Genomic DNA, 25,275 nt, shown 5'->3' with positions numbered 1-25,275 from the left:
CGGATACCAAGCGATCGAGGAAGCGTCAAAACACGAGCTCCACGGTCACGCAGCGCGCGTCGACGCATCCCAGCTGCCATCGGTCGTGCCGGACGGTTACGCGCATCCACAGCTAGGCCGTCGCGCTTCCAAACACCAGGACGCAGGGACTCGCGGTGCAGGACCCAGGCAGGAAGGACACTCGACCGTGGGCCAACCACCACCGCAGGTCCGCGGGAGCATCGACAGCTGCGGCGAAAGGCGGGGATCCCCGGCATAGTCGCCCCACACGAACCTCGAGGAGGAAGTCCCTCTCGAGCAACAGCTCAAGCAAGACATGAAGCCCGCCCCCGGCGCAGCAGGAAGGGGTCGCGGGACGGCACAGGCGGCCGCCAAGCCGACCGCTTCGCGGAAGGCATCCGTCCCTGCCAAGTACGCGCTCTTCGAGAAGGCTTAGCCGTTCGCACTACTTACGGCATCTTACCTCCTTGACATAAAAATTGATACAGCGCAATCACATGCAACCACAAAGTACGAAGGACAGGACACAGGCAATCACATGCAACCACAAAGTATGAAGGACAGGACACCATTATTGTGTCCTGTCCTTCATACTTTGTGGTTGCATGTGATTGCGCTGTATCAATTTTTGTGTCAAGTATGCACCAACTCGCCCAGAAAGAAGTTTTAATGATCTTACCTCCGTATTCAGAAATGCAACATAATTTGAAGGTCATGCTTGACTTGATATAAATGACGCCTGGTGCGAACGCGCCGAAGAGGCTCATTGCGTTTCTTTCGGTGCGTTGAAGACAGGCGTCGCTTAAATCAAGTCAAGCATGGGCTTCAAATTAAGATGCATTTCCGAATGCGGGGGCTAGGCCATTCATTTTCCGAGCGTTCGAGTCGCACTGCAAACTCCCGCAAGACGGCGTTGGAGCTGCGTTTTGAGGATAAGCAATAGCTTGAATGGCGATAATTGTGGTGTCGTGAGTTTCGGTTTGGTTATTAGTTTCGGTTGCGTATACTGGACTCGGACGTGTACCCGCGGCGGTGGGTGACATAGTGGCTTTGGCGTTGCGCTGTTTGGCCCGAGGTCGCGCGATAAAATCCCGGCAGCGGCAGCTGCATTGCGATGGTGGCGAAGTACAAGAACGCCCGTGTACCTGCCAGTGCCCCACTGCGGCGTCTCCCATAATCATATCGTTGTTTTAACGCGTAAAACCCTATAATTTATTATTTATAATCGACTCGAACGCCTCTCGCGGCTATACAACGAAATTATTGATTTGGTCCCGCTTTTATTGTGAGCTGCGCGGTTTGCAACCTTTCGAACGAAGTGACCTGTATAACGAATTATTTCGGAGGACCCACGCACTAGGTAATAATGGCGTTCATCTGTACTGTGAAATGTGTCCACGACGTCACTCGTCACTGCTCTATATAAGGGCATGCTCGCGTCCAATAAAGGGGGGGGGGAGGTGTTAGTCTCAGTGCGTTCTTCGTGCCTGCTGACTACGTCTAGGTTTTCGATCACCGTCTTCGGCCGCGCTCCCTCGTCCTCCGGTGGCTTCGCCACCGTCTGTGTCGACAACGCGACAATGACCGAGATATTTCAGCTTCAATTTTACTGCGATAGCAATTATATGGACACTTTAGGCGACTTTCCGTCGCCGTCGCCGCCGCCGTGATGGTCTGCATAAACCTCAAGGGCTATAACATGGCGGCCTCGCGCCGTATGGTGTAGGTGCGAGCGAAACCTTTCGAGGGTGAGTCGAGAAGGATGTCCGATTGATGTGGCGGTGTCTTCTCACGCTCGCAAGGGAGAAAAGGGGGAAGGGTGCGCGACGTCTTCTCCCGCGAGCAAGAGGGGGGGGGGTTAGGAGTGGGTAGGTGTGGGCGTGCTAGGAGGGGTAGGGGAGAGGCTAGGTTAGCGTAAAGCCCCTTAAACTTCGTAAAGTAGAGCCACGCTTTGAAGAATGCCGCCTCCTCCTCGCACGCTCTGACCGAGGCCGACACCGCGTCGCTATTGGCCTGATAGCATCACGTGGGCCCTCACGCCGTGCATCAGCGCCATTTTTTGCTCGAGAAGCGTCCACGGAGTGGCGAGGAGCGCATTTTGGAGCCGTTGCTACTCTCGAGCAGTGTAGGAGGCGCCACGGTCGAGGAGGGAGCGTGAATAAGAGGAGAAACGAGGAGGAGGGAAGGCGGAGGAGGAGAGTGTCACTACTTTACGAAGTTTGAGGGGCTTTAGGTTAGCGTGTATCTCCTCTTTTGCTCTAGCTGCGGCTGCTAAGCGCGGCCTTGCGCGTCTTGAAAGCAATCTTCGCGGGGTTCGAAGGCTAGCTGGCCGGGGTATAGCTGATGGCTTCGTGAATGCTGTGTTCTGGCGCACTTAGTTCGCATTGAAGCGAGAGGCAGCACACAGGGGAATTCGCTCGCCCCTGCTTCCTCTCTTCATCACACCGGGGTTTTGACAGCGAGTGTCCGCGGTCATCGAGTGAGACGCGTTCGTGCTTGAGCGTGCGCACGTGACAAGGCGCTTGTTAATTTAGTTAGAATAAGCAATTGTTTACCACAGTATGTGCAGCTCATAAACGAACTAACCTTATTTCGTACAACTGCCTAATGATTTGCTATCGCAATCAGTGCTTCGACTGTGGGGCGAAAGTGACTTTTTTCGTCAAGCTGAGGGGCTGGCGATTGCGTTATATATAACGACACATTTCTTAACTTGAGGAAGGGGGAAAATAGGTTGCTGGAAAGCGCTAAATTGACAGGGTTCGTAATTCTGATAAAAAAACCGGACGATACTTTTCTTTCGGTCACTCCTGTCCTCTCCGTGTCGGTGTCACTCTCTTAATTTATTGCAGTGGTGGGTAGTGCGTGAAATTTGCTGCTATTCGGCATGCCTTCTTTGCGAACCTTCTTTGATTCTTTGTGACGCCGCTGCGCTGCGTGACAGCCTAACATAACATTTTCTTTAGAGCAGTGTAGCCTTTTACTCCGGACAACAATTTTACTCTGTCGGGTGATTTTGAGTGCATAAATTATATACTCAACACTTACGAGTTGCTGTTTTATTAAATATATAACACGTATGGGCAGTGATCCACCTTGAGTGATCAGCAGGGGTGGAACGAGCGATAAGACGTTTGAGTCTCAACACGCAAAGAACCTATGCCGGCCAATTCAGGACTGCTCGGAAGGTCGGCACTTGCATAAGAACTAATGCCCGAGCATGGACGAAGCCTCGTCAGAATGCGAACGTTTAGACGAGAGGTCTCGCTCAAGGGCTCTGTTCGCACAAATTGCGCCTGAATGAAGCTTGTGCGTGTGTGAATGCCGAAAGAACGTGGTATTCAATTGGTCTCCCTTTCAGAGCGGCCCCCGACCCAGCGGCGGCGGTACCGGCTGCGCCGAAGGCAGTGACGTCACCAGCGGGACCTTCGAAGCAGGCGGCACCCGGGGGCTCGCCGGGGCGCGTCGGCCGCGTCAAGGCTCCCGGCGGAGCGGGCACGCCCACCCCGGCGGCCGCTGCGGCAGGCAAGGCGCCGCCGCCTCCCGCCGCAGGTGTGAACGCTGACTTCGCTTCTTTGTCGTGCAGCGGCCAAACGGCTGGTATAGCCGGAAGCGTACGGAGAAAATGAACCGCGATCGCTGCGGCGTGCGGTCAGTTCGTGAAAAATTTTCGTCGCAGGTGTGAACGGTTTATCTTGCTTCTCCGCGCTCTGGCTCGATGAAACTGATAATTCGAAAAGGGGTCCCGTCCGTGTTCAACAAAAAGTTATTACGCCAGAATTGTTCGTAGGAAAATAAATTCAGCCAATACTGATGCTTACGCACTTACGCACTATAAAAACGAAAATCATTGTGAATTCGGTGCCAGGGCCCGTATTCACAAAACGCTCTTGCGCTGAAACTCTCCTTAAGAAGCAGCTTTAGCTCGGGCGCTCCTATCTAAATACATGTAAAACGAGAATTCGATTTTCTCGGCGACCACGGCACCAATTTTGACGAGGTTTGTTCCATTTAAAAGAAAAACTTCCAATCTAGTGACTGTTTGTTTCGAATATTTTATTTAGGTCGTCAATATTTTATTAAATGTTGGCAAAAATTGAAAATTTTCAAAAAACGAGACTCTCAAGCTTACAACTCTGTAACTCATTAACGAAAAATGATGTTACAATTTTCTGAATTACATCTGATAATACATCGCAAGCGGTCAAAATTAATGTGTTACACATGAATCTCAAAAACTTAATAACATGGAAATACAGCTTTTGCAGAACCCTTGTAAACAACGGAAAAAAATCACGTAAGATGTAAAATGACGTATCGAATTTGTCCGCTTTCAATGATCTAATAGACGCCCTTCACAGAACCGCGATATCTGTTCTTGATGCAGAGCTATGAATTTTTTAACTTCGTGCTTCTATATTTTTCAAACTTCCAAATTTTTGAAAATTCTTGTAACAAAATTCAGACCCAAAATCGACATTCCGCTTCCAACAGTCACTAGAATTTAGCTTTCTCTCTCAAGTGAAACAAATTTAATTAAGATCGGTCCAGGGGTTATCTCAGAAAAACGCTTTTGCGTTTTACATGTATTTGAATAGGCCGCGTCGGAGTTGGACCCGAGCTAAAGCTTCCTCTTAAGTGAAACTGTCAGCCAATCGCTATGGAGGACGCACTCTTAGTGAAGGCGGCCAGCGAATGGCTACAAGTACTTACCAACGAAAAGCTTTGTGAATTTCTGTGAAATTCACAAAGTGAATTTCACAGAATTTCACTTGAATTTCACTTGAATTTCACAGAATTTCACAGTGCATTTCACAATTTTTGTGAAAAGCTTGTGAAAGTCTTTCGTTCGTAAGTGCTCTTCGCTATTTTGCCAGCCGCCTCCACTGATGGCATGTCCAGCATCCGGATTGGCTGGAATGTTCTCTTACGAACAATTCTGGCGAAGAAGCTTTGCGTGAATGTGGGCCAACCTTCACGATGGAAAGTATAGACCGCCATCAGTTCGGCCGCGGCGTAACTGAGAAAAGTTACCCGCTGCCGACGTGACCGCTTTCTTCGCTTCTGCTGGCCCCGCTGGACGCACCTGACGGTTGTATGAAGGTCCGGACCACACGTAGCGCGTGCAAAAGTGTCAAGTATAAATGCTTTCTTTGCAACATGTTACTGACGTCACGAACGGAAGAAAAATTAGGCTTGCTGTGTGCATGAGTAAGCAAGTACGGTTAGCTGATATTCTCCGTTAGCTCAAGAGAAAGAAGCGCGGCTTTACAAGTGGCGAAATGCGCAAGCGATGGTCTGTTGGGTTAACAGAATGGGTGCCAATGGAACATGAAGTGCGTTAGAGAACGCCAGGTGATTAGATAGGGTAGTGTTCCTGTGTAGTGTTCTGTAGAGATAAGATATGGCTGGACGTCAAGATAAAAAACAAATTGTGGGCACATAATAGAGTCGGATGATGGAGGACTACAGTTGCTGGAAATGCTCGGGAAAGGTCTTATATACCGCATCGTACTTAAGAGGAAGCTTTATCTCAGGACGAACTACGATTTCCCTATTGAAATACACGTAAACTCGACACAAGAATACACTATAGTGACTGCGGAAGCGTAATTTTTGTGGACCTTTTTACTACAAATAGCTTTGAATCGGCAAGTTAAAGAAAAAAATATAAGCATGAAGTTTACAAATTTGTAACTCTGCACTAAAAACAGATATCGAAGTTTTGTAAACAGCACCTGTTAGAGCATGCAAAGTGGACCATTATTATAAGAGAATTTACAGGTTATCTGAATTTTTTTCAATGTTTACGAAGGTTTTAAAAATGTTCTACTCACAAATTAGTGACATACTTCACAGGGGTGTGTAATACATCAATTTTGTCCGGTTTAGATGCGTTAAGTAAATTTTACAGAATGTGTATCATTGCTGCACTACCGAGTTGTAAACTTGATAGTATCGTTTCTTGATATTTTTTTCAAAATCCTTTGTGCAAGAGAATCGATGTTGAACAAAAGAAATTTGCTTGCTATAGTCACTAGATTTAAACTTTTTCCTTTACATGGTGCAAACCTCATAAAGATTGGTACAGCTGATGATGAGAAAAATCATTTCTCCGTCTCCTTGTATTTAATTAGGAACTCCGAGCTAGAGCTTGCTCTTAAATAAGTCTGATGAAGATAAACCACTGTAGTCACGTTGTACAACATGTGTATGTACGCGACTTACTTTCGCCATTCGGTGCAGTAGCGGCAGGCAGAAAAACATGGTCATTGAGTGGGGGGGGGGGGGGGGGTAAATTGAACGCTCTGCTTACGGAATGCGGCTGCACTTCGCTTAATTTTGCAGAGTACTTCTACAAACGATCAACTTTACTGCAAGTACTATCATGTTTGATGCGGGATGTTGCTTCAGCAACAGTAAAATAATAGTTATTTTTCTTTTTCCTAGATCCTGCGTTAAATCGTCAAGTTGTGCCAGTGTTTATTTGAGCAGGTAATCCAACTCTGTTTAAGAAGCAGACGTGACGTGACATTAGAGGAAGTAAAATCGTTGAATATTTAAATTGCGTTATTAATTTAGCAGGACTCACTAGCAACTGCACCAAGGATCATACCAATACCACCTTGACTTTCCTATAACACTTATACCAGCTGTACCACATTTATATATAACTTTGTATACCCCCCATCTTTCGGTTGGTGCAGCACCTTTACAACCTCTACCACTTTACCACCTAAACCTTATACTACCTTTATATTTTACCTTTATCCTATACCACCTTGACTTTCGTTCAGTGTAACGCACATCACCTACAGTTTTGGTGCCGTAGTTTGGTGCCAGTGTTGTCTACAGCTCCAAAATCGCGTAACATTTGCACATTTACTGACAGTACACCGCAATACGTGTCTGAAATGGTTAATGCTGAAGGTGCAAGTTAAACGGTTCAAACGATGCTTTGGTGAGTCGTACAGCCAACGTCATTTCTCCGCTCGCAGCAGCGGCAGCGCCGGCAGCAGCCGCTTGTCCCGCCGACGCCGCCAAGCTGGGCGCTGCGGCGGCCGCCAAGGCTGCCCAGGCAGCTGAAAGGGCCGACGCCTTCATCTACGAGGAGTACGGCTTCCCGTCGGCGTGAGTATACGGAGCGCTTACCGCTTTAGAGGAGCACTGGGCTCGGCGCGAAATAACACCCTACAAGCGCGCAGTTGTCTACGAAAAATTGACAGTTAAGCCCGAAGCTCCGAGCACCGAAATCGGGAGCAAGGCTTAGTGCTGGGCTGGAGCTCCTCGGGCGGTGTTCAACGAATATGCGGGGGGCGACATTTTTGTGCGCCGCAGCACGCGAGGCAACCGCTGCGCTGCAGCAGAACTTGCGCTCCGGCAGCTACCAGGCGTCTCACAATGCTGGTGCGACGAGGAGCGCCACCAGGGGGCGTTGCAGGCGTCGCTTTTCGAAGGCGCACGAGACAGAAGGAAAACCATGAGCGTCTGTACTTTAAAGTCCGTTACACGCAGACCACCGCGTGCACAGAGGTTTCGTAAGCGCGCAGTGGCCCAGTAGAAAAGCTATAGTGCGTGTGCGCACAACGCTGCATGCCAGCAGCGGCAGGCGGAGCGCTCCGCTACGGAGTCGATGGAGTGTAGCGTGAGGGTGTACTGTACACCATTTTAAGTGAATAAGGGTGTAAATCGGTCTCCACTCGCACCCTTACAACCAAAAAGCGGTGTAAAGGTGTGAATCGTAAACCTATTCACATACTTATTTGTTTTTAAGGGTTTAAGTTATTTTTCAGTGTGCGGCTGCTTGGCTTTCTATTTTTGCACCCAAATGCACAGCGCGTGAGCCGTCGCGTTTGGAGGCATTCTGACCTTGCACGCGTGGGCCGCGCGCGCGCCCCGCTGATACCGTGACAGCACGGCGGCGGCGGCGCCGACGGCGCAAGCGCGCCTCGAGTGTTTGCATCTGTTACTATCTAGATAAAAAACAATTGCTAGACGGAAATCTGGCGCTGCGATTCCTCAGCGTCGACATCACGAACGGCGCGGACAGTGGGGCAAGTGGTTCGGACAGCGCAGACATGAGCTGATTGTCAGCTGATTGTCCCCCTGCATCATCATGTATGACGTGATGGTCGGAAATAAACTTACTTACTTACTTACTTACTTACTTACTTACTTACTTACTTACTTACCTACTTACTTACTTACTTACTTACTTACTTACTTACTTACTTACTTACTTACTTACTTACTTACTTACTTACTTACTTACTTACTTACTTACTTACTTACTTACTTACTTACTTACTTACGTAAATTCGGAGTCTGATGACACACAGGCATATCCGCCTGATGTACTCTGTACGAATCCGAATAAAAATCGGTTGATGGCCAGCGCATCTGTCCCGCCAGTGTTACTTGCCATGTCGCCTGCGCTGCTCGCCATGTTGCACACAAACCAGAGAGATCAGCTTGAAGCCCTCATATCGTTCCCGCTACCACCCAGATACTGAGAAATGCTATGTCTCTCTCTATATATATATTGGTATGTGTGCCTCAGGCGTTGCTATGGGGTGGTTTATTAAGGTATAGTATTTTAATGTTTCCGATCAATGAATCAGGCAATATGTATCTTGAATATATAGGCAATAGTTCTTGAATATAGCATTATAATTTGGGTTTCCGCACACGAAAAAAAAAAAAAAACGTATGGATAGCTTAGAAGCAGTGCAAATGAAAGCAATTAGATTATGCAACAAGTATCGACGTTGTGATTCGCCTTCTGACCTCCTTGCGAGAGCAGGTCTTTTCACAATCAGCAAACACGCAAAGCAAAGAGATGTGTAATCCGACACATCTAGTGAATAGGAGTGCGTGTCGTGCGCGTCTTCCTTCACATGACGTCATGACGTGACGTAACTGTCTCGAAGTTATCTGCTCTGCTGAAGTGTTTCCGTGCTGTACCATCGCAAGCGTTACAAACGGGTTTTTCCTGCATAGCTTTTACTCACGTCGTCGTATATGACATTCTCATATTGCAGCTTATATATCTTGGGTGGCATTCTGGACGCTGTAGCATTACGCCGTATCGTCGAAATCGTCCGCGTATCAGATTCTGATTTACCCACAGGGCTGCCGTGTCTAGTACTTGTCTGGTTGGCTCAGTACGCCGCCACCGCAGAATTTGGCAATCTGGCGGAATCTTAACGGCGTCCAAGACGGCACCCATGGAGTCACGCTTCTGTCGCACCAAGTTTGTTGCAAACATTTGAAGATGGCACGTGCCGTGTTCGCCCTAAGCGCGTACCTTTCACAGTGGTGAGCACTTGGGCTTGTTCGTTTACCGTGTTTTCATTGATTAATTAATTCAATAAATGATTCATTCATCGATACTGTCAGTTCTATGTAGGGCAGAGAGTATCACTGTATGCAACTATATGCATCGACAGGAGGGACAGTTATTACAGTACACTCAATATTCACGCACCAGGTAAAAGATTACACAATACCAAAAGAAAAACATTAATTATGCATAAAATCTACAGCAATACACTCGATACACAACTAGGGAACAGTGCTCACGGCGGAGGGTCAGAGAATATTAGTGTGAACGTTATCTAAGAGGATATCTATATCAGGTTCGCCGATAGAAACAGCACCTGGCAACCCATTCCATTTTGTAATAGCTCTAGGAAATTAAGTATTCTTGAAACAGACATTTCGCACTTTCGGAGAGGAAATAAACATACTATGGCGGTGACGGGAACTATGATTAATCTTAATTATGAAAAAATTAGTTTGATCAAGTTTTACCTAGTGGTGTATAATCAGGACAAAGACTTTAGCTGTTCATAGGCATTGAGGACTTTTATGGGAGAGATGTGAGATCCTGCACGTGCGCTTCCCCACACATCCTGTTTGACCCACTCAAGATGGCGGCCGTCGTAATGGAAGTGAAAATAAAGCGTGAGTGCGTGAGTTGGGGTCGCCTGTTTTATAGACACCAATTTTTCCTTCCCACATCCTCGCTGTTTGCAAAGCTATCCTTGGCCCAATGGTGCCTTGAGTGGGAGGTCGGCCATCGTGTATGGGACAAACTAATTGTGTGGAAAAGCCTTCTTACAGCATTTAGCACAGCACCCAACGTAGCGCATGAACGAGAGAAATAAAACGAGAACAGAGGTCACGTAGGTACTCTTCCTGTGTTTCTGACAAATAGTTGCAGTAACTTAGGAAGGGATGCATGCATCAGGGATCACGTGTTGTTGCTGAAGTGTATAAATTGCTGTTGCCTCGAAATAATCGGAAATGCAAACTTCGACGTTTCCTCTGGTACTTGAAGTCATTAGAGACGTTTAGCTTGTACGCTATTCCGGTAAATGGGAGCGGTTTGGGCGGATTACCGGATGGTCGGGGCGTAAACGTGAGCGGTGAAGCCGCCTGGTGTTGTAGAGCTCAACCAGACAAACGCATAGCTAAAACTGCCGTAACTCACCATATCCTGCTTCGCCACTCGTGCAAATTTTTGGCAGCGGCGTAATTGTGAACACGATAATGCCACTGTCGAAAATTTACGCCAGCAGATAAGCAGAATACAGTAATTAGCTCTGTGTTTGTGTGGTTGAGCTTTGCGCCACCAGCTGGCGCCACCGATCGGGCCGCTCACCTTGACGCCCCCGCTAAACCGGAACACCGCCCGCGCTTGCCCGGATACCGGACACGCTAAAGGTCTCTATTTACTGCGATAGCGGCAGGGTGTTGCAGCGGACATGGCAATCTTGACAAGAAGAACGTCATCGTTGCAATGCACACAATGTTGTCCTCCTCCGCTACAACGGTGTCTGTTGCGGCCACCAAAGTAAGCGACGCCACAACACCCAAGAGTTTGTGCGATGTGCAGGACCCCGCACGAATTACAACGCCACCTGCGTCGGTGATTTGGTCCCGAACGAATTTTAGCTGGTTTGACAGAACGTAAAAGCGACCTGCTTGACGCTTCAAGTGCTGCAGCCAGATAAATGCTTTAGAAACCTATCACTTTGTTTACACTATTATATTTTCTTCCCTCGTGTTCCTGTACTTACAATGACCTTATTCACCTTCTCCAATACGCCGTACTCTTGTTGGCAGGCACCTGTTGCGGTATCCCTGCGTCTATGGCACTCTGCTGCCGAGAACAAGATCCCGGGTTCGATACCCGGCCGCATCAACCGCACTTTAATGAGGGCAAAATACAAGAAGGCTCGCGTACTTAGATTTAGGTGCACGTTAAAGTACCCCATCTGGTCAACACAAGGTCGCAGCCTCAATTCACCACAGCGTGCCTCATAATCAGCTATGCAATTTCTGGACGTTGTAAGCACACAAACTTAATTTTTTTAAGGGCCGAGCCCATGCCAGCGGCCAACCCGCTGCTCATCTTCTCGGTGCTGGTCTCTTACTTCCTGTTCGTGGCGGCCTGCTTCCTCATCATCAAGTACGCCTACCACGGCTACGGTGAGCCACAATGTCTTACTCGCTCATTGGTAGCACCACGTCGTTAGCTCCCTTATTATCATTATCATTTTTTTAGAATTAGACTGCAGGCACATGAAGCAATCGGGAAAACCTAAATCAATAGTTTGTCGAAACGGAAAATACACATGGTCGCAAATGTTTTGAGCATTATTGTGATTAAAGTTCGAGTGGACGAATAGTCGGTTTGAATGCGTGAAACTATCTTATAGAAGTCATGCAGTGTGGTAGTTCGTTCTATAGTTCTGTTGCGGCAAACGGAAGCGAGAAGAATGCATAATTTGCTCGATTGCGTGGTGATGCCAGAGAGTTAGCTGAAGTTAATCGTGTTTGATATGCAGCTGGAGGATTCGTGATGTTTGGGGAAGAGCGATAAACTATAATTTGCGATCTTAAGTGGGAAAACATACGTGCGAACAGAAAAAGAGACGGCAGACGAGTTTGTCCCTTTTCAATGCCGGTCTGTGAGTTTAAGCGTGCTACTAATTCTGCTGATCACACACCGTCTTTGGTGCACCTTGAATATCCCTCCAACTTAGAAAAAACAATTCTGAGTTTTTACCTGCCAAAACCGGGATCTCATTGAGGCACGCTGTAAAGTACTCCTTACAGTGGAGGCCTCCGTAGTAACGGAATCCATAGTGGGGATTTATTCCCAAAGTGTGCAACGAAATACTTGGACGTTTCAGTTGTTTCTGTGCTTCATTGCACAAAACCGGGTATCGTTAAAAAAAAATCTCTGCCGCCTGAGCAGTGAATGTGAGAGAAATGCGTTAGCATTATTACATCGGGCCTCTTTGAGGTCCCGGATTCATGATTTAAACCGCATTCACCATGCCATGTGGTGAACGCAGTTTAATCATGGTTTAATCATGGATCATGAAGGTTTAATCATGAAATAATGAAGTCCAGCTACTCTGGACCACCGTCAGTTTGACGGCGTAAATCTCAAAACGGATGTCATCCTCAGAATTCGTTCACAGTGGGTATGCCTTGCAAGTTCACCGGCTACAGTTCGTAAATCGCAACATGATCCGTGAAGTAGTTAGGTTAAAAAATTAAAGAGTGAACATTTCGTTAATTAGTCGATTACGCATTTTCGTTTCTGATTGTGCTGATTGTGCGTTTCTGATTGATGATTGTGCTATCTGCCACAGGCATTTAAAGATTCTGCGAATACTGAAGAAAGGCAAAATGTCATAGGCTACAAAACTCCTCCGCACCCCATTTGCGGTCAATGACAAGCCTAGGAGCACGGAATCGACAGTGGGTGAACGCTGGGAGTCGCAACTTGAAGCCAACGTTCTCTTTTTTTTTTATGCGAAGCATATTACTAGAGCTCAACCCAGCTCCTCAGACGCGGCGGTGTCGCCTTCAATACCACGCGACACCGTGACGTCACGACAGAGGAGAAACGGGGCTCCAACGCGCGCCGTCGCTCGAGAGCTCAACCCAGCTCCTCAGGCGCGGCGGTGTCGCCTTCAATACCACGTGGCACCGTGACGTCACGACAGAGGAGAAACGGGGCTCCAACTCGCGCCGTCGCTCGCGGCGTCGCCCCCCGGATCGGACGCGGTGAGCGTCGAGCAACGCAGCGTTCGGGGCGACAACGATTTATTCGTGAAGTGCAACGCCGCAGACACCGACACCGACGACACCGGCTTTTCTGCGACATGAGCTCCTTAACGCTGTCGCGTTAAAATAAAGGCTAGTATGCTTCGCATCCTGTGCGTAATTTTAGCTAAGCCACAGCCATTTTTGTTTTGGAAAAGGGACTAGTGTTCGTAACGGCCCTTCGTCAGGGGACGTCGCCTCGCGTTGAAACGTTAAGGTATCTGAAGCCGAATGTCTCGACAGGGTTACACGTGCTCGTCAGGGCGCAACGTTAGTTCCGTCTTGAGGCTTCCATTGTTCGCCCATTGTTGAGTCACTTCGAAAGTAACGTTTTTGTCTGAACTACTGTTTCTTGTTTAGCATCACTGAAGAAAGTGCGTTTTGTGCGCCGCAGATGTGAACGCGCCGGACGTTCACACGGTGACCAGCAAGGACATTCACTCGAAGCTTGAGTTTGACCCGAAGGGTGAGTACAGAAGTGGGTTTGTCAGTTCGTCAATTCGCCGCCCAACGGGCTACTCCTTGTAATTTGGAGACAGCGTATGGCGTTCATTGACGTCTCTCGAGAATTGTTATTGTGATGAGCATGATTACCTTTCAGTCAGTGCGAGCTGTATAATTTCTTAGTATATATAGTGATATGTCCGTCAACAATGAATATTAGAAGTTTGTGCGCTCGCAAGCTAAACAACAAAGGGGCCAGATTAAAAAAAAAAAACTAGAGTCGGCATTTTAGGCGCGCCAGCTGAAATCTTTTAAGTGATACAGCTTACGTGCGCATGTTCGACCAATGGAATTCCACGTTGCGGAGCTGTGCTAGACGAAAAAAATTCAGGGCCAAACAATGAAATCTTCCTTACCTCAGTAAGGAAGCCTTCATTGCGATGCGGCTACCTTATGTCACTCTGAAAGCTTCCTTACTGAGGGGCCCTCGATGAAGGCTTCCTTGGTGCTTCCTCAGCATAAGGTAGCTCCAAAGCTACCTTCATGCGTCCTTACTCCGCTGCTGGCCCTCAACGAGCGCTTCACCTCACTGCTTAACCACGTGACGTTCGCTTGCGCATGCGCGCTGTCGCCCACCTGCGGAGAAGCGCGAGCACGGTACGTCTTGCCAGGCATGTTCGTTTCAGTCACGCGTGCGGCGTGAAAGCGTTGCCAGGCGTTGCTAGGCGTTGCACGACGCCGGCGTGCCAGCGTTGATGGAGCACATCAAGTTTTGCACTGTAATGCGCTACATTTTTTAACTTTAGTAAACGAAACTAGAAGAAAGCATTCACGCTTCTCTATATTAGCGCTTCAATTTAAAGATTGTGCGACGATACAACATTTTTTTTATAGAATAATGGAGTTCGCGTAAAGATTTTAAGAGATAATCTCGAACCCAGGCATGCGGCAACCTCTCTTTACGTGAGGGCGGGTGAAGGGAGCTTACAGAGTACGCTTACTTCCTCCATCGGTCCTTTGCTGTGTAAGGAGGCCTCACGTAAGGTTACGAAGCGCTCGAAGGAAAGGAACGTTTCATTGCTTGGGCCTAAGCTTTTTGATGATATGGACGCCAAAATTTCGCTCGTGAGTGGACATTTTGTTTACTTTGTTTTGCAATGCTTAAGTTATGTTAACTTGCTTGCAGCCTGTTAGGCGCTGCCCTTCAAACCCTTTGTTGCTTCAGCAGACTTCTCATTACTGCACGCATTTTGATGGATTAACGTTATTATTTATTATTATTAGTGGGCCGCATCAGGGACAGCGAAGTAGCGCGAGAATTACATCGACATAAAGAATAACGCGCTGACGCACAGCGAAAAAGATCGGAGGTATTGAGTGGGTGAACTCATTGTTACTAACGTCACAATTAGGCCAACAGACAATGAAGCCAAGAAAAGCATAGAATGAATTTACTGCCCCGATAATTCAAATACGGAAATAACAATGAAAAGGCGAATGAATGTCGAAGTAAAGGACAACTTGTCACCAGTGTGGCAGCCGCACCGGCAATCTTCGCACTATGGCTTGTGATGCTCCCACAGACGTTAGGCCGCGGCTGTATGCTCGTCCACTTGCTTAGGTCTTTCTGTACTGTACGTGAACTAAGTATATAGCCCTGAGAGTGTTAGACAGCGCTACTCAAGGCTATGGCGGCGAATGTGGAAGATCGTTGAAACCGCGTCTGTCACATTGTACCTGTGCTGATGAGCAGGAAACTGGCTGACAAACCCTTTGTCTGTATACGGCCACAGACAAGCGCACAGTCGCGGAATTTGTGTGTTCGTAGGTCTTCCTTCCTGCTCGTGCTTTTCGAGCAGCGTCAACCGACCCATAGCACGTCAACTAGCTCGAGCTTTCACTCCGCGGGTTGGTCAACTTTATAAGTATTTTGTAAAGCGCCCAACCATTCATCCTGACTATCAGAACTTCTCCAGAACAACTCTCGAGAGTCACTTTTGTCTCAGGAGCGTCAGTCTAATTAAGTGGAAAAGTTGAAATCGGTTCACTTCCAACAAACTAATTTTTATGACGGCCATCGCATCTGCATCCGTGGACTTGGCGCCAGTGTATACCTCTGATTTGGACAACTTGCTTTTTTTTCAGACCTCGAGGACAACAAGCCTTCGGCTAGTGCAAGGCGCTTCGCAAGTTTCGGTAAATACACAGATGCTTTGATTAACTCGTTTAAACTATAGCTGTCGCCATGTCGGCCACAACAAGGCTCGGTTGTCTCCGGCGGCTGACCATTACACTTAACTTCAGGGTATCAACGAACAATTCGGCGGGCAGAGTAAGCGAAGCGATTATACCGTTGCCAGCTTTACGTGATCTATTTCCTCCCTGTGAGTAATAGGGGGTGTCCAAATTCATCGTTCAGTGAGTGCTTGCGTTGAGTATCAAATACAGATCATGGGAGGCTATGCGTTTGCGAACTGCATTTGCCGAGAGCAATTTTAGGAGCCGGAAGTACGTCATAGACCTAAGATATTTTACACATAAGCTAACGTGTATCTCACAGTACGATATGAGTGCTTAAGATTTTTTTTTTCAAAAGCGTAAGCATCTCTATGCTTACTCAACGAGGAAAATCGTTAAAGACGATCTCCATGCTTACCCAACGAGGAAAATACCGTAAGACGATCGCTTTCAAGATAGCGCCCGTAGCAGCGAGTGAATTCACCTTAGTTCTGCCTCTCGATTAGGCGGCGAGAACACAGCGCGCGAAGCTATCAGCAGTCGGCGCTCGCTGTCCCCATCGCAGATCGCTTTCAGGATGCGGCCCGCGCGGCCGTGCTGTATGCAGCCGCCGCCGGAGTACTGTACAGTTCATGATGGTTCGACGCGTATGGATAAGGCGCTAAAGAGTGATAACGGAGTATAATGATATGAACGTCATCAGCGCACCTGGCGCCGCCACCTGCAGTGCTTTGCCTGCGTCATCAATTCACCTTGCGCTGCCGTCCGCAGCAGTTCGTGTCTTTGCAGCGCTGTCGTTTGTGCTAACAGGATGAAATTTCATAACACTGATTATCACACCAGGCTGCGTGGAGATGAGCACGTGGGCAATGCTCAGGCATACTTAGACAACTCCAAGAGGAGTTTCTGCGTGAATTTTTTTTCTACTGATAAATGAGCTTCACACCACCTCGTTCATGTTTCGTGGCATCACAAAGTTAGTGAAGTGATGAACACATCGGGGCAAGGAGTCGCTAAAGTGCTGCATTCACGTCTCACTGCGACCACTTCATTTGTTTGAAATTGCGGCAGATGATATTTTAGTGGTGTGCTAGGATCGCCAAGACCCGCCGTGGTTGCTCAGTGGCTATGGTGTTCGGCTGCCGAGCACGAGGTCGCGGGATCGAATCCCGGCCACGGCGGCCGCATTTCGATGGGGTCGAAATGCGAAAACACCCGTGTACTTAGATTTAGGTGCACGTTAAAGATCCCCAGGTGGTCGAAATTTCCGGAGTCCTCCACTACGGCGTGCCTCATAATCAGAAAGTGGTTTTGGCACGTTAAACCCCATAATTAAATTAATTAATTAGGATCGCCAAGGGTCCACAAATAGACTCTGGTGAGCTGAAGGCGTGAAGATTGCGCATCGCGTGCTCGACGCGTGCTGTTGGTGTTCTTACTATACAGCGCAATGCCAAGTGCTTCTGTACATCGTCATTAAATATGTGAGAGCATTTGCGGCAACGCTACAACCACGGAACAGACAGACTTTAGAGGATATTCGCTGCGTACGCGCACGCGTGCGTTGGCTTGCCTACAGTGGGTAGCAGTTGACGCGAGGCGCCATATACACTTGTGGCCTCAGAGATCGCACCGGATAACCCGAGCACCGATAAAACTGGGAACTGTTGCATGGGCCGGGACATCTCGCGCTGCTCACTGCTCTATATATGCAAGTGCGAAAGAATTTTTGACAGGACGTAGATCGTGCGCACGTTCAGCAACCAAAGAAAAATGAGTCATGGCAACTTAATTACGCCATGAAGGGGACGTTAAAGACAAGTATTACGGGGAAGCTGTAGCGCGGGAGATTTTGTATAAAGGCAAGGGATCCTGTCTAAACACAAGATCCTGTCTAAACTAATGCAATGCCCTCGGGCAAGGTGTAGGTTGCATATAAATGAATGAATGAATGAATAAATAAATAAATAAATAAATAAATAAATAAATAAATAAATAACAATAGAATTCGTTTTTCTCGGCAACTGAACCGAATATGATGAGGCTTTTTCATTTAACAGAAAAAGAAAAAAAGTTAAATGTTGTGGCTGTTCGAAACGAAATTTCGACTTAGGCCGTCAACTTATTGGTAAAAATTGTTGAAATTCGCAAGTCTTCAAAAAACGAGACAATAAAAACGATATAAAAATTCCGCAAAATGCATCTAATGGTACATCCAAAGCAGACGAAATTGTTTCGTTGTGCATGGCTCTTAAATATACACCACTAACATGTAATTAAGTAGGACTTTTGCAAAACCTTTGTAAACATTCTATTAAATTCACGTAAGATATCGATTGACATGTCAACTTCGTCAGCTCTGGATGTTCTAACGGATGCAATTTACAGTGATGCGATATTTGTCGCTTGTGCAGAGTTACGGATTTGTAAACTTTGTGTTTCTGTTTTCCTTTTTTTTTCAAATATTCAGCAATTTTTTAAAACAAATTCAGGCCCTAAATCCAGGTACTTATTTCAAAAGTAACTATAATTTATATTTCTGTTTCAGCTGCGAGAAATTTCGCTAAGATCGACCGAGGGCTATCTCAGAAAAGCATTTCTGCGTTTTACATGAATTTGAATGGGTGTTATCGGAGTTTGGCCCGAGCTAAAGCTTCCTCTTAAGTCGAGCTAGACTAAAAAATTAGGCTTCTGGAATAGCAAATTTGTCATTCAAAGCGAAAACAGAGATATTGTACGCGAGAAAATGACAAACTATGGGTAAATTAGGAGTGGTGCTACCTGTTGTGGAGCTATGGGACACTTCGTTGTTACGTCAGCGCCCGCTAATTCACAGAGCACCATAAAGGGAGATCTTGTGAAGATTACGTCTCTACGTGACCTCCACGGGAAGCATTGACTGGTCAGCAGCAGAGATAAGCAAGATATGTTTAGAGTATTGGTGGGAAAAAATGGACGGAAGAAATTGATAGGACCTGATCCGTTACAGGCAGAGGTATATGTGCTGGGTAGATATATAGAAGGTTTGAAGCAGAGAAAAAGTATTCAGTAGACATAGACACAATGCTAGACTGATAATTATCTATAGATTACTTGATCAGGTCAGGTAGGCTAGGTGACTATTTGTCGCCGCGCCATATCAAAGGGGGCGCCAATAAATCATAATTGTCCTCGTCAACTCGTATTTTTGGCGCGGGTGGTTCAAATTGTAGAACAACGGCGGGGACATGAACGGGACCTTTGGCAGCGATGTTCTGTTCAACAAAGTGACATACTGGCGCAGAGAAGACGATGACAAACTTCTAGACGAATAATCTGTTTATCTAGCTCGACTTAAAGTTTCTTCCTTGAGCTTATCTTTGACGTTGCACTTCATGACGCATGTATCAGCGCATCTTGCGTAGCTTTGAACAAAACAACGAGATTAGCTTAATCGGGGATAATTGATGGCTTTCGTAGGCTCGTAAACGTGTCGTTTCGCATGCGATGTGGCTTACGTGTACATTGACAACCTTGCGGAAAAATAAACAGTTCATAGTATGCACTATGTTTCACGTGACTGCATGTGGTTCAGTGTTCACTTTTAAGAGAAAGCTTTAGCTCGAGTGCTCCTATCTAAATACATGTAAAAGGAGAATTCGTCTTTCTCGGCAACCACTGCACCAAATTTGACGAGGTTTGTTGCATTTAAAAGAAAAACTTAAACTCTAGGGTCTGCTCGTTTCCAATTGTTGAGTTAGGTCGTCAATTTTTTATTAAAGATCGGCAAAAATCGAAAATTTTCGAAAACGAAACTATCATGTTTTCAACTCTGTAACTCAACAACGAAATATGATAACACAGTTCTGTGGATTACATACAATAGTATGTAATTCTAAAGCGGGCAAAATTGATATGTTACACATGAATATAGAAACATTTTGTAATATGTAAATACAGCTTTTGCAGAACCCTTGTAAAGTAACGAATTCACGTACGATGTAAAATGACATATCGAATTTGTCCGCTTTGAATTATCTAACGGATGTCGTTTACAGAACAGCGATATCTGTTCTTGATGCAGAGCTATGAATTTGTAAACTTTGCTTTCAATTTCTTTCAAACGGCCGAATATTTGAAAATCTTTTTAACAATATTCAGGCCCTAGATCAAAATTCCGCTTCCAACAGTCACTAGAATTTAATTTTCTCTCTAAGATGCAACAAGTTTCATTAAAATCGCTACAAGGGTTACCTCAGAAAAACGTTTTTTGTGTTTTACATGTATTTGAATAGGCCGCGTCGGAGTTGGGCCCGAGCTCAAGCTTCCTCTTAATGATGAGACACGGCCATGGGTGAGAAACCGAGAACAAGCATCATGGCCTACATCGCATAAACGTAGCGCTTTTTACTGCCATACTTTCTTTGCCTGTGTCAGAGGTATATAAAAAAAAATTCAGACAGAGTCGTGAAGTTTTCGTGACGAAATTTCCGGTGTGTTCGTGTTTAGGGCGCAATGCTTCTTCTCTATTTGGCCGCAAATGTTAGATGCGTATGACCAGAAATACAGGACGTAAGGCATGCGAGATATATGGCGTCGAATCATTCAATTGGACGAATAATATAAGTTCGTCATCTAGACATATTGCAAACGATTGAATGAATGAATGAATGAATGAATGAATGAATGAATGAATGAATGAATGAATGAATGAATGAATGAATGAAATTTGCCAGTTAATAATTTTAACAACCTTATCATGCAGGACGGGTGAAGAGAAAGGGCTCGAAAAAGCCAGTCCGAACCAGGAGTAAGTGAAATCGCCGTAAGCAACTTCGCTTCGGCAAAGCAAAAATTAGTCTTGTATAAGGCGCATATTTTTTTATGATAATCAAAACGGAAAACGTTGTTAGCTGCGTTTAGAGCTACGTTCGCTCCGCAGCACGTCGGTACTAATAGAGCATCAAGCTGCGTGACTCCAGGCACATCATGTTATTGGATTACTTTGATCCGTCTCGCCAACTACGTCAAGTCCAACGAAAAATATGGGCTCCATCAGGCCAGCCAGAAAAGAGAACCAATAGGCTTCTCGCGCTCGACGCCGACTTGATAGAAGCTTAATGTAAGGAACTCACGATGGGTAAGCTGTACCTCCTGATCCTTTCTCTGGAACGACACACGTAGGCCGGCATTCGATCATTACTCATAGGCTGATCCTAACGTTAGACTTGGCTGTGCTTCACAATTTTGCGGAGACGGAGCACCGAACGAAATGCTCGGTACTCATCGAACTTCAGTGGGAATGGGGGCCAGTAAACAGCTTTTCTTCATGATATGTTATACGCATTACTTGAGTAGGCGCAGCTTTGCAGCTTAGCCCATTCTTTCTGCTTTTAAGGTAGTCCACGTTACACAAATGACTCTCTAAAGGGAGCGTTTTACATTTGCGAATAATTCATTCCACTGCATAATTTGGAGCGCATCTCGGCGCCCTTTTTAGTTTGCGTGTCACTTAATCCAGTTGTTGAGTAATAGTTGTCATCCGTAATTACAGCCATTATATTGTTTGCAACGTCATAAGGACCATTGAATCGTAAAAGTTATAGGCCACGTATTGCGAATTGTGTCATTACAACAACTCTGCCATAGAAAGTGAGGTTCAAAAACTTTGATATAAAAATCCACAAGGTCGTTCGAAGCCGGAAGGACGAAGCCTATCGGCCGATTCATGTGCTGTTTATCATCACCATGCTGGCTGAACAACCACGTCGCCACTCGCAATATATATATACCATACGTCGCGCCTCATTTCCCTCTTGTTCTAGGTATGAAAGTCTACAACGCTCTGTTTACTCTCGACAACATAACGGTTTTCTGTGTGAAACCCGTACAGCTGTACCGACTTAAGGAGGTACTTATAGAGAAACAGCAGCTCCTGCATCTACCAACGGTGATTGACTCGAAGCTCTTTCTCGACTCCACGATGATGATGATGATGATCTGAACAAGTACAGTCTACGGCGCCGCCTCTAGACCGAACAATGAGGTGTGCTTCAATACCACTGTGTTGTGATTCCCATAATCAGTAGTTGCTAGACCAACGCACCTTCACTCTGACGCATTCGAGTAGACACTGAGAGTGCCTGCTTACAAAGTGCAGTTGCCCTTCAGCATTTGCCGGGATTGTTGCTGAAGCGCAATTACTATATTAACCGAGGGGCAGCGCTGTCATTCACAATTATTCGCAAGACGGTAAATTCACCCACCAGACGGTCAATTTTATTCAAAAGATGAAAAAGAAGTCCATGCAGATTTACAAGCGCAGCAAGAAAATGAAATCAGGAGAGAGATTCTGTACGATAACACAAAGCGCAGTGCCTGCTATTCGAGGCCGGAGTTGGTTGCCTAAGGATAAAAGCATACCGGATAAAATATTTGCAACAGGGTAAGGCGTGTGTATGCTGCAATTAAAGCCCGGAGATTACTCAGCACAATGTAATGGAATGGCGAGATATTCACCTGGTATGACTAGTGTGGAACGTCCACCTATCCGGAAGCGTTGGGATTCAAAGCGGATCGAATCATTAAAGGGTCAGGAGGAGAGACACGCAAGATACGTATAGAGTATATTGATGGAAAAATAGCAGGGGGGAAACGCATAGAGCCCGAGTCGTTATAGGCATAGGTTACTGTATGAAAAAGAAATAGGGGTTATAAAGAAGAGAGAAAAGATTAAAGAAGAGAAAAAAAAGGAGCTTTTGTCTACACGACAAAAATATTTGCCACTGCGGAGGGTTATCAGAGATCATCGCCGAATTTTGCGACATTCTCTGTTTACTTCTTCAAGCGGACTTCACCCTATTGGTTGCTGAATCACAGGTGTCGTGCTTTCTTTTTGTTTGTTTTCACATGCACCATTTATAAATGTCGTGTTAGTAATACAGGCTAAAGAAACAAGAAAAAAGCCTCAACTTTCAGTTTTTTTTTAGGACGCCGTGGTAGCGACACTGCCTAAGAAACTTTCCTATTGCACACTGCTCCACGTTCCTCATTCCCTCCATTTCCAGAGGTTGGTCGGCGGTCCACGTCGTCGGCTTGGGAGAACGAGCGGGTGACCATGATGGCCGCCGATGTGGACTACCTCGCCGAGGTGCTGGGCTCGCGGGTAGCGGGCGAAGGCGCTGGCCTACATCAGCGCGCCAAGACCACGGTCCACGCCGAGGGTGAGAAATGCTTCTTCGTCATTGGGCAGTGTTCTACATTTCCACTCGATGTTTAAGAACAGGAACGAGGACGTTTATGGAGATAACGGGAAACGTATGGAAAAGTGCAGTGAGAGCTATACGAGGCACTGACAAATTCATCTAAATGACTGCATAAGCCTAGCGCCATTTTTTCTGGCACAAAGAATGCAGGTTCGCAAGATTTACACACCACTGGTTCGATCACCCTTGCGTTATTCACATGATTCCCGCAGTTGCTGTTTTCGCGGTTATTCCCGATCCTGGCTTCACTCTTCAGTACGAGTACCGCCGCTTGCACGAAGCTGAAACTGGCATCCAGATACATGGCCAGTATTCTTGTATCTTAACGGTCATTTCCAAGAAAAAAATAATAAAAAAGTAAACAGAGCCTGATTGGTAATTCAGCTTTCTTTCAGCTCGAAGAAAACAAGATTTACTGGCAGTGTATCGGGAAGCCACGTTCCCGATTCGTGCAAGCTTTGGTATTCATACTGGAGAGTGAAGCCAGGATCGGGAACAGCCGTGAAAACACGAACTACAGGAATTAGGCAAATGACGCAAGGGTTATTGAACAAGCTTTGATTCTCTCGAAGGAAGCGATCATTTCCGGATGACTATGAGTGAATGAGCTTGTCTAACTTTATTCTTTTAGAGGCAGGAGAGCAGAGCGTTTTTATTAACGACAGCAGATAAAAAATCGAAGTGGGGTTCCTAGGTCCGACCTCCCCTTTACGCCATCCTAGTTATCATCGAGAGTCTGCCTTTTGATCGTGGTTGGGGTTACGAATAGTGATAGTGATTCGACAGTTAAGACCCCAGTCATGCTGGGCACTTTCGATCGCGATAGGCTTCTTTACCCGGGCTGTGGAAGGAAGCCAATCATGATCCAGAATATCTTCCCGGATCTGGCTCGATCGCCATCGAAAACGCCCCGCCGTGAGTGGGGTAGAATGCCTTACTTATACGGGGCACACTCCATCGCGATGGAACCCGATCGGGATCAAACTTGTCGGACGCGATTGGCTCGACCTTCCACAGCTAGCACGAAGCAACCAATCGCAATCGAGAATCCCAATTGCCATCGAAATTACCCTTGTAACACCGGTAATTACCCCGCGTAACACCGGTATAAAGGCCGTTATCGGCTTGGCGTAAGCGTAGCAGACAATACTAATACAATCACCTCACACTGTCCAATTTCGAGAAATTAACGTTTTCCTCGTTTACATCATGAACTGCAGCACGGTCACCTGAAACTGTGCAATGTCGACAAATTCACGTTGTCGTTTATTCTCATAAACTGCAGAGGCCGACGACTCTGGCGACGACGCTGCTCCGTCCTCCCCGGGTCGCCCAAGCGTGCGGCCGAAAAACTTGAATAAGAGCGGTTGAGCGGCTGTTCGCGCCCGAATGTTGTGTGGTCCTCGCTGCTTGCTGTGGTGGAGTGAGATGGTGATGATGATAATGATGAAGCGAGCCTACGTTCTGCGCTCGCTTCGGCAATTTCTGTTTTGTGCCGTGCGAACTTTTCTGTAGTCGTTTTTCTTTTTGGAACATGAGTGCGCGCATAATAAAAAAAAAAGAAGCGTTTGAGGACGCACCCATTACGCCCCCCTTAGGATACGCAGTATAACATTTCGGTGGCCCTATATTGCAGACACGCCATCAACTCCGCTAACAAAAGAAACACGACTACCTCGATGCCTTGCACTCCCCCATTCCCCCCCCCCCCCCCACCCTCTCACCCTAGGGACAACTAAGAACGTCATAGAGCTTTCCGAATCCAGCAATTGGTGAATCAAATTCAATGCAATTTTTCCATGAATGTGACTTCGAATATCGAGTGGTATACCGAGTGCTTTAGCAGAAACTTGCGTCTACGAAAGATGGCAAGAAGAAATAAAAATATGGCCGATCGCACGTACACGTGAGAATCAGTTACGAGCTATCGAAGCTTTTTTTCACATGCATGTTCATTTCTAAGTAGCTCAAAAGTCTTCACTTAATGCATGCCCTTGCCCCATTTTATTCAATTAAATGCCATCTCCGCCCTCGGCTGCTTCTGTTGCCGACTCCTCCACTTCTTGTCTCTTGTTCTGCTTGTATACTCGATCACATTCCTTGTGGCACATACCATTTCTAGGGCATTGGCCAATAGCGTTGATATGCCCAGTTGTACATAGCATTCAATGTTCGCTTTAAAGTGCAACTCCGGCAATCTTACAGCGGAGCTGTATATGGC

General features: G+C 46.6%; 1 protein-coding gene across 2 annotated transcripts; it reads left to right on the top strand.

Moving 5' to 3' along the window:
• Window positions 1–24,637, top strand: LOC135914342 (uncharacterized). 2 transcript variants are annotated; one of them, XM_065447142.2, is made up of 9 exons: window positions 1–411; window positions 3,362–3,552; window positions 7,002–7,131; window positions 11,384–11,496; window positions 13,523–13,594; window positions 15,718–15,768; window positions 20,555–20,599; window positions 22,857–23,012; window positions 24,340–24,637. In XM_065447142.2, the coding sequence occupies exons 1-9, from the start codon at window positions 317–319 to the stop codon at window positions 24,423–24,425; spliced, it is 939 nt and encodes a 312-aa protein (XP_065303214.2). In that variant the 5' UTR covers window positions 1–316; the 3' UTR covers window positions 24,426–24,637. The 2 variants fall into 2 exon arrangements, with proteins under 2 accessions (XP_065303214.2, XP_065303213.2); XM_065447141.2 differs by having other exon boundaries at window positions 3–411; window positions 6,999–7,131.
• Window positions 24,638–25,275: the final 638 nt, after the last annotated feature.

This window comes from Dermacentor albipictus, chromosome 7, assembly GCF_038994185.2.
Source record: "Dermacentor albipictus isolate Rhodes 1998 colony chromosome 7, USDA_Dalb.pri_finalv2, whole genome shotgun sequence".
NCBI classification, from domain to species: Eukaryota; Metazoa; Arthropoda; class Arachnida; order Ixodida; family Ixodidae; genus Dermacentor; species Dermacentor albipictus.
This window is presented reverse-complemented; position numbering and strand designations above follow the sequence as displayed.

What these genes read in the sequence shown, in the direction of transcription:
- LOC135914342 (XM_065447141.2), top strand. Translation starts at nt 317, where the DNA reads ATGAAGCCCGCCCCCGGCGCAGCAGGAAGGGGTCGCGGGACGGCACAG. An exon ending in GAGTACGGCTTCCCGTCGGC is followed by an intron (nt 7,132 to 11,383) that starts GTGAGTATACGG and finishes AATTTTTTTAAG; the next exon opens with GGCCGAGCCCATGCCAGCGG. An exon ending in GCTTGAGTTTGACCCGAAGG is followed by an intron (nt 13,595 to 15,717) that starts GTGAGTACAGAA and finishes CTTTTTTTTCAG; the next exon opens with ACCTCGAGGACAACAAGCCT.